The 13,426-nt window shown below is 39.0% G+C and overlaps 1 protein-coding gene across 2 annotated transcripts in view; it reads right to left on the minus strand.

Moving 5' to 3' along the window:
* Window positions 1–13,426, minus strand: part of DOCK4 (dedicator of cytokinesis 4) — a gene marked incomplete at its 5' end in the record, with an annotated part of 498,756 nt that overhangs the window by 70,453 nt on the left and 414,877 nt on the right. For both annotated transcript variants that reach the window (XM_079712023.1, XM_079712022.1), the window contains 2 exons: window positions 745–820; window positions 11,422–11,516. In XM_079712023.1, the coding sequence (XP_079568149.1) occupies window positions 745–820; window positions 11,422–11,516 (171 nt within the window). The remainder of the gene's footprint in view (window positions 1–744; window positions 821–11,421; window positions 11,517–13,426) is intronic.

Genomic DNA, 13,426 nt, shown 5'->3' on the forward strand with positions numbered 1-13,426 from the left:
CACTGGTTTCTATTGTACTTTTTGTATTTCCTAGGTACCTGATAAGGACATTTTATTAAATGTTTAATATAAAAGAGGTTATTTTTAAAAGAATAAGAAACAAAGATGTAAAAAACATAAAACACCACTAAGAAGGGAAACCAGGATAGGCACTGCCCATTTTTATTTATCATTTCCCATTTTAAAAATGGTGTATCGAGAATTCTTAGAGACCCAGGCATATTACATTACATTGCAGACTTACATAGAGATCTATCTTAAAGAATCTTACTAATCTTTCATTTTTTATTTCTTTTCACTAATTCGTTCTAAAAAATGGGAAGAAGGAGAAGTAAAGGAACTGAAGGGTTTACTTTGTAAATACATTCTTCACATAAACTCTATTTTAAAAGATGTCTTAAAAACATTACGCTCTAAGTTCTTTTTGTCATGCATGCATAGGGATAAAAAAGAATAAGAATTAAAATTTACAGTAACAATAAAGAACTTTCTCTCCTCTTAAGCACTATGATTTCCACCAGGTTGATAAACATATTTATAGACCTAACTTGTTCAAAAATATAATGAAAAATGCTTCTAATATTATTCATAATTGAAACCAATATGGCCCAAGATTAATTTGAGGTAGACAGAATAACTTTATTTCTCTACTACTAAGAGAAAGAAAATACTTGAGGTAATTTCCTGAGGGACAATGTGAAACCTTTTAGCCCAAGTAGGATAGTCATCTAAATGGATACTCACCTTATAATCAAAGTTTTCATTTAAGAAGTTCTTACGAAGTGCATCTGACAGGTACAGAACTGTTGTAATAATAACGCTAGTGATAAAAGAGAATACATTTTAAGTTGGAAACATCAGGTTAGTGAAAATCATTTATCAGGCAAGAATAAAGTAACTAAGACAGAAGAAAACCTTCAGTAAGCCTGTGGAACAATACTAGATAATTCATATTTGAAATAAAAAAGAGAACAGATGCCCAGGACAAAAAAGAAGGAAAAGAAATCCATCACTGAAATGATATGCAGAAAAATCTATGAATTCATATGACTCAGAATTATATTAGTATCTTCATGTTTTGTAATTTGTAAATTTCCAAAGCAAAAATGATTTAATAAACCTATAATATTCTATATTTTATTAACATGGAAGAAAGTCAGACTTTTAAAAAATACAGAAAAAGAGATGGAGCCCAAAGATGAAATGGATAGGATAAAATGACTGACCATATTGAGTATTTATTAGATATCCTCTCCTGCTCTCTCCCATTTAAGGTGTTAGGGGGCATGTAAGAGCTATGGAAGTCAGACTCCTTCTCTCATGGTGACAAGATAGCCACTAAAGAAACCATTACAGACTGTGAAATTATCTATAACCCAGTACTAAGCTATGTGAAACTGACAGTGAGTGTTACAGCAATTTAGAGAATGGGGCATCTCTGAGCTGGAGAAATTAGGGAAAGCCTGTCAGAGGGGGCATATATAGTCATATGTATTTTGTTAGGGAGATTTGGTGAGTATTCTTGGTTAACTCTTGAGTTATCCAATTTGTTCAAAATCTGCTCCTTTTTACAGCTACAAGAGTATATATTCAAAATTGAATGTATTTCCAATTGGTTCATTTAATGTTAGATATAGCATTATATTGAAACAAGATAGGTCACTCCCCAAACCACCCAAAACCAAGCACCAACGTATAAATGATTGATATTTAAAACCTCTTTGGCCTTTTTTAAGATGCATGCATAAGTAAGTGCTTGTGATGTGAGAAGACCCCAGCTCTCATTACGGGATTCATAACTGAAGGATATAGCTGTCTGACCCTATAGGTAAAACAACATGAAACAAAACAAAACACCCCCACCAACCTCACACCTTGGTTGTCCTACTGGTAAAATATAGATTAGAAGAGTATTTACTAATTACAAGAATATTTATAGTCTTTGAAGAACTTAAATGTTCATTATTGTAGTCTGCTGGAAAACTCACTATTATAGTCTCCTTGTGGGGCAGGAGAGGATTAACGAGGCTAAGGAGTTGGATGGTTGAATGTGGAAGCTCAAGGGAAGAAGAGGAAAGAGAAGAAAATCACCATTTTCATGGGCACTTGCTCTACCATGAGCAAGCACTGTGTTACATACATGTGCCTTTTATATGTCATTTACATCTTTCAGTGAATCATCCTATGAAAATTAAGTATAAGTAAAGCCTATGAGACTGAGAAGTCCTGTGGTTTCTTCTCCCCCATCAAATGGCAGACATCAACAGCGAATTTCCTATCAAAGAGACAAATCACCTGCAAGTAACAGGTGTGTAAAGAGGCAATTGTCCAGATGCTGGTGAAATCAATAATGGTAACTGATTAAGTTTCCCAAGTAGTTAATTCAAATCTTACTATATGAAACTAAAGCTTACTTGTCAGAAAATGAAATGCTATCAGGCAAGGAAGAGATTCTTTGCCCAGCATCTAGTAGATTGTGGGGCTTCTAAGTTTATTTATTTATTTATTTTAATTAAAAAAAAATTATTTTATATTGGAGCCTAGTTGATTTAAAATGTTGTGTTAGATTCTAAGTTTAAAAAAGAAAAGTTTGCACCCTTAACAAATGTTCTGCTTTGACATCCAATGGAGAAACACACACAGTCCCACTACACCTGAGTTTTACATCAAAAACCACCTTCTGGCCCACAACTCTAGCTTGGGTTGTTGTTCAGAAACAATAACCTCTAGTGTTAGTGAAACATGACATACCTGGGATTTGGGTTATTGGGCCCAATGCTCCGGAAAGGAGCCACCAAACTCAATCTTCCAAGTGAGAGGGATTATTCCATGGCAAAGATTACTCACTTGTTATTTATATGCTGGGTCCCAAACACACATACAAAATCCACGGCTTCTTGAACTGTGCTTGCTGGTAAACAATATGGAGCCTCTCTGGCTTTATGAAGGACCCGTGAGTCTCAAGCTGGCCACTCACTGGAATCACTTGGGAGCTTTAAAAACAGATGTCAGGATCACACCCACAGAGATTTAGTAACTGGGCTGGGGTGCAACCTGGACATCAGGATTGGTAAAGCTCCCCAAAGAGTCTATGTACACCCAAAACTGAGAAACACTGCTCTAGACTTTTAAAAGTTAGACAAACTTTCATAGGTACCTGGTAATCTAGTTAAGATGCAGATTATGATTCAGCAGGCCTGGGATAGGGCCTGAGGTTCTGCTTTCCTAACAAGCTCCAGGAGATATTAATGCTGTTGATTAACAATCCACCCTTTGAAGAGCAAGGCTCTAGAGAGGTAGGTCTGAGTCAGAAGCACATTCCAAACAACACTGTTTCACATTCTCCTGCCTTCTGGAATTTTAGGCCGATGACTACTGTGGTTCTTTAATGGGTCTTGCATCCTTGCTCTGGATTGAACACCTCACCCTCTTATCTTATCAAGCCTGCTTTATCATCAGGCACAAGAGGTACAGGGCACAGGGTCTTTTCAGGGCCTTTGGAAAATATTGAGCCCTGAAAAAGTGTATGGAATCAAAAACTAAAACTGCAAAATAAAAACTAAAAAAGGTTCATAACATGTCCACAGAATGCAACATTATCATTTTCATTAATTGTCTAATTTAATATTCATGCAACTTCTTTTATATTGAAAAAATTAGAGGTTACTTTTTTTTTTTTTTTTTTTTTTTTTGCTGTGTGCGGGCCTCTCACTGTTGTGGCCTCTCCCGTTGCGGAGCACAGGCTCCGGACGCGCAGGCCCAGCAGCCATGGCTCACGAGCCCAGCCGCTGCGCGGCACGTGGGATCTTCCCAGACCGGGGCACGAACCCGCGTCCCCTGCATCGGCAGGCGGACTCTCAACCACTGCGCCACCAGGGAAGCCCTAGAGGTTACTTTTTATAACTTAACAAGAATTCCTAAGTATACAGAAGTGCTGAGAAGTCACAGGTAATTGGAATTAAATGATTTACTCCATAGGCCAATAATTTAAAAAGCAAACTGTAGAAATTGCTTTTCATTTTGGCATGTGGCATGTGGGTCTATTTAGTGTTTGATATGATGAAGGGTAAGACCTCCAAAAATAAGACTTCTCAGGGCTAGAAAGATTTTAAAATGACTCTACTTCAATTGCTTTTCATTTATGCTCATAACATTCAGCCCAAGTCACAGAGGCAGCTCCCAAAGCTTTTTATGTCTCAGCACTAAGACAGTTTCCTGGCACACAGGTCTCCAAGCCAGCTAAAGGCATATATACATTATTACTCCTTCACTGTAGTGGATACCTGTAGTGTTTAAGGATTTTTCTTTACTTGTTCTAATTTATGCAAAACCATGTGGCTCCTTTGGTTTTATTCTTTTACTCATGACTCAGTTTCTGGATATGGGAACATTTTAAATCTCAGCACTCCAACTCAATAGCTAAGAAAGCCTTTGCAATCTTTTACTATAAACGGTCAAAATACTGATGTCTGCTCTAGAAATGCAGGCATAAGGATCACTTTTGACAACCCTAATCTATGGCACAGCATGATAAATGTATACATAAAAGAGAAACTAGTGCACAAGAAATCAAAGCTCTTTCTTCAAGTTTTCCAGTTGCCACCTCATTCCTGGCATTTAGAAAGTATTTTTTAAGCAACGCTATCCCTCCTATAGACACCTCATCTCCTATAAACTGTCCTTTTGAAAACGACTCCAACCTGATAATCTGCTGAAGCAAAAGCCCATCTCCATAAATTATAAATGGATTGAGAGAAGCACCTTTTGGATAAACTGGGCATCAACAAGGCTGATGTCTGTGCACTGAAAAGCTATGGAGATCTAAATTTGGAGCATGACAATTTCCCTACAACCTGGCAGGTTAAGAGGACAGAAGAAATCACCACAAAGACATTTAGGGCAGATAAGGATCCTGGACAGCCATCAGGGAAACTGATCTGAGCTAGTGGTCCTCAAATGTCAGTACATGAGCAGCACCTGAAGGATACATAAGACTTTAAGGCCTCACCAGTGCCTATGGCTTGGTGAGATCACACCGGGGCCCAGCCAGGTGATTCTGATGCACGTGACAGTTCACTCTGAGGTCTGGTGTTACAGATGGAAGAGAAGACAAACAAGGGTTGGAACTTGGAGAGCAGTGACATTTGGGGAATTTGCCTTTGTTAAACACTGCATCACCAAGGCCCTAGCCCAGTGTTTGTTGAACCTCAAACCTGTATTTAAATGTATGCTTTGTGATAATTACTTGCTGTACTAGATAATTCTAAAATGCAAAGCTTGTAGAACTTTTTATACTTTTCTATAGATATTTTGAAGAAGAGTCTGAAATTAAGACAGGCAAAGCTGATGGAGAAAGGCACTCCAAGTAGAGGGCACAGAATCCGCCAAAATGGGGAAGAAGGAAAAGGATCAGTAATTTTGCTTTTGGTGAAGGAAGCATGCAGTGCGGGTGAGGTAAAAAGAATGACTAAGAATTGAAATGGAAGAATTTTTAAAAATTTCTTGACCTCCTCCTCCAGGCAGTATTGGCAAAAAAATCACTCATGTAACAAAAGCCTCAGTTTTTCTGACCTTTTAGGCTTAAACCCTAATGTATTCTTGCCTTTCCTCATGTATTCATTCTCTCTACCAGCTCCTCACAACTCACCTGGAGATGCAGTGTGCAGGCAATTCTTGTGTAAATATTTGCTAGAACTATCGAACTTTTTGGTACATTCATCTGAGTCATATATAGTTTTGATAAAAATCACTATCTTTCCTCCTGGACAGTAAAAGCGTTTAAAGATAATTACCCTAATAGAAAAACACCACCATCAACAAAAAACAATAGTACAATGGGTGTTCAACAGATCAGCTACTCTAACATAAAACTTTTCATGGTCAGTATCACATACTCTGTCTTCCTTCCTGTTACTATGGAAAAAGTATCAATGCTCCTAGCTAAGGCCAAGCTTCCTTGTGTGCACTAGATCAGTGCTACTCTGAGTGTGGTGAACTTCCTTCATTGAGAAGTCTCACCACCAAATACAATGTCAGTTGAACTAAACTGCATGCTTACACAGTTGATTTAGTTTCCAGTGCAAGTCGATGGTGGACAGGTGCCACCCCCTTAGGAAAGCTGACAGACAGGCACAATGAGAAATACTTGATCTCATCCCTACTTGCCTACCCAAGGACACTGTTCCTTCACTTGGGCCTGATTTCTTTAGCACCATCAATATTTCTCTTTTCTGTGCCCTTCCTATCAGTAAACCAACATGCATAATATTCCATATTTAGAAATGAATCCTAGTCCTCATATCTCCTTCCAGATATAGCCCCATTTCTCGGCTCCCTTTTACAGCAAAATCTTCTAAAGAGCTGATAATTATTGCTTTCACTTTCTCAATTCCCATCTGTTCGCAAATTCACTCTACTAAGACTTTCATCTCCACCACTCCGTGAAACAGCACTTGTCAAGGTCACCAATAGCTACACCGCACTGCCAAATCCCAGGGATAATTGTCAGTCCTCATCCTCCAACCTCCCAGCAGCTCTTGATACACCTTCCTTCATGAAATATTTTCCTCATACGGTATTATACCCTTCTGGTTCTCACTTTACATCACAGGCTACTCCTTTTCAGTTTCTGTTGCTGGTTGCTTCTCAACATCCTGACCTTTGGATGGTTGGCATGTTCCAGGGCCCAGGCTTAAGTAGTCTTCTCTTTTCAATCTATACTTTCTTCTAGGGTGCTCTCATTCAGTTTGATGGCTTCAAATACTACCCAATGCTAATGACCCTCAAATGTATGTCTCTAGCCTTGACTTCTTCTCTGAGCTCCATACAAGCATGTCCAGCTTCTTCTCCTACATCTCCACTTGGGTACCTAAGAGCATCTCAAACTTCTGTTCAATACAGGATTCCTCACCTCTCCCACCCCTAATGCTACTCCTCTCTCAGTATCTTCCATCTAAGTGAAAGGCACCACCATTTGTCCTTCTGTTCAGGCCAAAATTCTAAGAGCCATCTTCAAATTTTTTTCTCTCTTGCCCACAGCCAGTCATCTCAAGTCTTATCATCTCTGTCTTCAAAATCGATCTTCTCACTACCTTCATTGCAATCCATCTATTCAAGCCATCATCATCTCTTACCTGGACTGCTGTATTAAGCTCCTAACTGGTCCTTCCTGGTTTCTCTCTTGTCTCTCTACCCCCTAATATCTGGACCCTGTCTTCTTCCAACCTCATTTTTACTGGTTCCTTCCTTCATCACATTTCTGCCACACAGTCTTTCAGCTCCTTCACTCTGACCACAGGGCCTTTGTATATGCTATTCCTGCTGATAAGAACAGTCTTCCTTTGCTATCTGCCTGTTAACTCCTGCTTTAGATTTCAGCTCAAGTTTCACTCCTTCAAAAAAACTCCTCCTATCCTAGTCCAGAACAAAGTTCCTTTCATAACCCCTCTCACAGAACTGTGCTTTTTATCTCTATGACATTTATTTTTACACGTTAGGCACTGGAAAATATGTACTGAATGAATGGGTCAGTGAATGAATGGATGACCTTCCCTAAGAATCTTTGATTCAATAAATCACTTATTTGCTACACAGATCTCATTTGAACGCTAAACTGGTGAAGGCAGTAATCAGCTAAACAATTCAGTGTTTGGTAGGAAAAAAACACATCAAAAAAGTGTATGTTTGAAGCCAAATGCACACAAGATAAACAAAATAAGGGCCTGAAATTTCAATCGCAGGGCCAGGGAGTTTTTACTCTTCTCTTTAAGTAAGTCTGTTACAAGATTTATCTCCTTGAAAATATGTATAAAGCTGTAACTTTATTTTTGTACTGCATTTTGCAATGTGTATGGAAGGGGGTGGAGAGAAGCTTGTCTCAAAGTGTCCTGTATTTTTGGTACTTAATTTTCATCTCCCTTATGTTCTCTTTCTCAGATTGAGCAGTTGTCTTCATCCTACCAAGAAATTACAGTGGACAGGCACAATAGAGCTTTGCAAGCAGGCAGAAGTCAAGTTTCTTATCCTTGTGAAATTTAGCCTGGACGCACTTACTACGTTACACAATGTGAGACATTCTGGTAGAAATAAACAAAAGACCATACTAATCGCCAGGTGTCTGTAGTCACAGCTTTTGGCAGGACTTCACATAAAGCAGAGAAGCTACGGGATTTGGGACAGCACGGTTGATGGAAGAAAGTTAAGGGCATTTAACTGACTTGAAAACACAGGAAGAAAGGACCAGCACGTAAAATAACATATTTTGTGGGATGAGCTATTCAGTTGAGTTCAAGTGTAGGGCAATGGTGACTTCTCGGCCAGTTACTATCAATTTGACACATATTAAGCAAACAAGTGGGTAGTAAAAGTGGGAGTTCAGGTTGAAATGCCTCTTTGAGGGGCCTTTATCAAATATTTGTCTAAGAAAGTTCGTATCATGGAAGAAAAGGTGGTCAACTTCAGGGACCTAGATCTAGCTTCTGCAACTTGCTTCTATACAGTTTAACAAAGTAAAAACTTTTTCTTTCTGGTGTCTGCTCTTTAACATATTTAAAATATCTTTAACATCTTTCAGAAATTTATTTTTCTACCAATATTATTGAGGTTAATATTTTTTACAGATAAGGCACAAATAGCTAAAGGCTTATCTCTGAACCACATTGCATTTATAGCACAAGAAAGATCCCACAGGCTTTCATAATTTGAATGGGAAATGGCTATGGCAGTTAAATGAGGAAAGGAGAGGGAAACTGAACAGCAAAGAGCAGGTGGTCTGTTCCAACTTGGCAGGTGCTTTACCAGGCCCTGGGGTCCTGTCTGTGAATTAGGTTGGATCTGCCACAGCCCGTCATCGCCAGTGAAAAAGTAGTGCCAGATTCCTATCAGCACTGACTTGGGTGGCAATGGAATGATGTTATTGCATTCAGCAAATGCTTATGGCCTTTTTTCTTGGGTTTGCTATGGGACTAATCTTCTGTTTAAATGCATTACACAGAGCTCATCTCTAACAAAATCATGTTCCTATTTGGTTAACATTATAGATGAAAATCTTGAACATCATATGTTTACTTAAAAACAGAATCTAGACTTCCAAGTCTTCCACCCACTCATGGGACCATAAAGTCTTCCTAAATGGCGTAGAGATTTTTAGGTGGGGCAGAGCGAGATGGCATTTCATATCAAAAGCCACATGGTTGCCATGGTTTTCAGAAGCTCAAGCACCGCCTTTGTACAAAAGGAACAAAATGTTAAATTTACTTGCAGTTTGAATTTCTGCCACTGAAAATTCTTTTTTTTTTTAATAACAGCTGCTGTTTTTTTTTTCAATTTAATTAATTAATTAACTTATTGGCTACGTTAGGTCTTTGTTGCTGCGCATGGGCTTTCTCTAGTTGCAGCGAGGTGGGGTACTCTACATTGCGGTGTGCAGGCTTCTCATTGCGGTGGCTTCTCTTGTTGTGGAGCACAGGCTCTAGGTGTGAGGGCTTCAGTAGTTGTGGCACGCGGGCTCAGTAGTTGTGGCTCGCGGGCTCTAGAGCACAGGCTCAGTAGTTGTGGTTCGCGGGCTCTAGAGTGCAGGCTCGGTAGTTGTGGAGCATGGGCTTAGTTGCTCCGCAGCATGTGGGATCTTCCCGGAACAGGGCTTGAACCCTTGTCTCCTGCATTGGCAGGCGGATTCTTAACCGCTGCACCACCAGGGAAGTCCCCCACTGAAAATTCTAATTCAAGTCAAAATATCCCTCTGCACACAGGGCAGGCAGAATGACCAAATGATGATGCTGTATGATGATGATGTCAGCAGCCTGGACCCCTTCCCATGTAGCTCCCTGGACCACTCCATAGCCCTTGCCAGGTACCCGGAATATTTGCTCTTTGGTAATAAGGCCAGATACATGACCAACGGCTCCCAGTTAAATCTGTAGCATCTGGACATCCAGATGAAGAGATATTTGATTCTACTCACAGATATCAAACTAAATATGCTAAACTCTAAAGAGAGCTATTTCAGGAGTCTCAATTAGTCTTCAAAATGGAAAAGCTGTTTCTGTACTTATGTAAAATATAATATGCCATGTTATACTGTTTGTTACTTCACCAAGTTTTTAACACAGCAATTTAACACCTCCCCATTTATAAATGTACACTGCAGCAGAAGCCATATTAGGCATATCTAATCAAAATCAAACCCTATTTTCCTGAGGCTGTTACCACCATCATATCTGGGCATCTGGGGAGGACATACAGCATCCTTGGCCTATGAATAGATACCTGGAGAATCTAACGTTCACCCTAAGCATGGGAGTGTTGGGAATGGGAGAAAAGGAAGAAGGAGAGGCAGGCAGATGTGGGCTTGAAGGAAAGAATGCTTATGAAACAGGGTAAACTACAAGCGTGGAGATCAGGCCACTTTCCTAAAAAAACTTCATCTTCATTTTGTATCCTGAGATACTAGAGGCAAGAAGGGTGACAGCAGATAAATCCATGACACTGTGCCCTCCAGGAACAGCTCCTGCCATTCTGACCATCCCCTACTCTCCTTTCCTGACTCCTATTCATCCAAGTATTGACCTCAGATCATTCTACCTCCCCTACCTCCCGATATGCTTAATACAAGCTAATCTAATCAACTCTCAGAGATGCACTTGTACATCAATAACTTCCCATAGGTCTGTATCTAGTTCTGAACTTCCTTCAGAGCACTATTTCAGCCTTCTGCTGGTCACATTTCTCAGGTGTATAACAGGATCTTCAATCTTCATGTGTCCCACTCAAGGGTCATATCTTATTCTCAGTGCTCAGCACATGGGAGATGCTTAATGGATTCTGCTGAGTTAAAATGAATTAAGAAAGATCAGAAATGACTCAAGTGTCCAGCAACAGGGCTGGTTAAATAAACTATGGTACATCTAGTTAATAGAATATTATACAGCTACAAAAGAAAAAGGAACCATAAATGAATGAGGAGCTTTCTACGTGTTGATTTGGAAAGACTGCCAGGATTTTTAAGTGAAAGAGAGATGTGCAAGAGAGTTTATCTATTGTGCTACCTGCTAGGCCCTGCATAAAGGAACAATGGAAGGACATGCAAGAAGCTAATAAAAGTGGTTACTTCAGGCTGGGGGTAGGTGATAAGTAAGGTAATGGGAGGGCGACTTCTCAAGGCATACTCTGTTATATTGTTTGATTTTGAACTATGTTAATATATTACCTATTTAAAACAAATAGTAATCATAAAAATAAAAAAAAACAAAAAATAAACAAGCAAAAAACCCCCAAAAAACGAGTGAAATTAATTCAGAGGCAAAGAAAAAGAACTCCAGGATTTGGAGATTTCAAACTTGAGATCAAAGTGAAAAGACTGTTTTGCAGTCTCCTCTCCCCCTATGCAATGAGCTGCAATGATTATCAATGTAAATGTCTTACTTGTTAGCCACCAAGCGCATGACAGTCCAGTCCTTTGGAAACATCTCTGGGCGTATCAATATTCGGAACACAGTAAATATCTGCAGCAGGAAATCCTTGGATAAGGAGGAAAAAGACAATTTTACTGAGTTATTATAACTGTCAACACACACACACACACACACACACACACACAGTGCTGTTGTTACCATTTCCAAAGCAATTACAGAGAAGGGAGCCCTACTTCAATAGTTTACCCAGGAGAGGGAATCATTACCCTTCCCATTCTTAGCGCCCAGCTGGTTTGCTACCCTTCCCAAATGTTCCTTTTTCCTTCTCTTTCTCATGCACAGTGGAAATGACTTTTGGTTTTTCTTCACAAGCTCCAAAAATTTAGGTTTTAGAAATAAAATGGAAAACTAGTTAACAGAAGATTAGCAGGGAAATATATTTTCTTTCTTCTATTACAGTGTCCTAAACTTCAGAACCTTTCAACTCAAGAGAACTGTAAATGGTCCTGGTTCGATTTTGCTTTCCTTTAAGTGGGTGTCAAAATTTAGAAATTTTTTGCTTAAGATGATTTTATGTTCATTAAAAAGCATCTTAGGCAAAAAACCCATGTTTCTTAGAGGGCATTCTGAAGATGCAGTATTAATGGGATGCATGCAGGTTTATAGAATCTGAGGGTCCTATGCAGAATAAATAGAAACAACAGATGTGCGCTAAGCTGAGCCCAGTGACAAGTCCTTAGAAGAGAGTGTCAAGGTATTCTTCATAGAGATGCCATACCAGGGGGAGTGGTATTTACGGAGATGTTATCTTTAAACTGATCACCTGGCAACACTCTTGACAAGAAGCCATTGTCAGGCATGGAAATATTTCTTAAAACGTTACAAGAGATAGGTTCAAAGTGCTGGAGCACATTATACTTAACAAGGAATCAAGAAGATAACACACCGCAGGTAATGAATAAAATGAAGCTTGCCCTACTCAAAAAGAGACTGGCTCAATCTAGCTATCATTTAGATTTATTAACTAGAAAACTTAAAATTTTTTTTGTAACTTAAGTACTGCTAGGAAAATATATTTAACAATCTGATAGAAGGCAACAGTATCGTTTTGCTTAGAGAAAACACCCCAAACACAAGAGTTTTATTTATGAAACCCAACAATACATTATGTTAAACAAGTAAGCTGCTTGAATATAAGATTACGATTGTCACTCATACCATTAGAAGACAGAAAGATAGAATCTAGAAAACTAAGAAACATGTGGGAGCTGTGTGTGTGTGTTTACATATTCTAACAGCTTTGATCAAACCCATAAATATTCTGACAAGAATTTATTTTAGCTTCTTTGGCTTCAGCACACATACGTTGATGTAAAGTATGTGCCATGTGGAAACATGCCCAATAGGTCATCTTTCTTTAAATGGCCAGACAGATCCTCCCTGTGTTGTCAGAATCACCAGTTTCCCAAATGTATTCTACTACAGGTCAGATAATTTTGGGAAACACCTCCCATTCTAGCCCTCCCTTGGGATAGGAGGTCATTAGCTCACTAAAACTGTGAGAAGCCCTTTTTAATGCATTTCTAAAACTTATCCCAAATGGTTTTCCGGTTGATTCTTTTGAGTTTCCCAGACATGAATACATATAATCCCTGAGAAAAATGATGTTTGCATTTACCTTTCAAAGTGTTACAGCTCACTTTTAGTTTCCTGTCTTGTTGCATTTGCTTAGATAGATATTAAAGAAAAAATCATGAAGGTGGTGAGTCGCTTGTTTTTTCACAGTCTACAAGTACTTAGGAATAGTTTAAATAAATTCTAAAATACTGATGTTTCATCTTTTCTCCTCCAGTCTTTTAATGGAATTGGAAATTGGAGGCAGCACCGTTCGCGGTGGGAAATAGGAGAGTGTGATGTCTGTTGCACAGAGAAAAAAATTGGCTGAAAAATTGGCGGCAGGAGGCAAGATATCTATCTTCTGGGCTAGCAACTTGGATCATTCTTTTGTAGTGCAG

This window comes from Hyperoodon ampullatus, assembly GCF_949752795.1.
Source record: "Hyperoodon ampullatus genome assembly, chromosome: 9".
Classification (NCBI taxonomy): Eukaryota; Metazoa; Chordata; class Mammalia; order Artiodactyla; family Ziphiidae; genus Hyperoodon; species Hyperoodon ampullatus.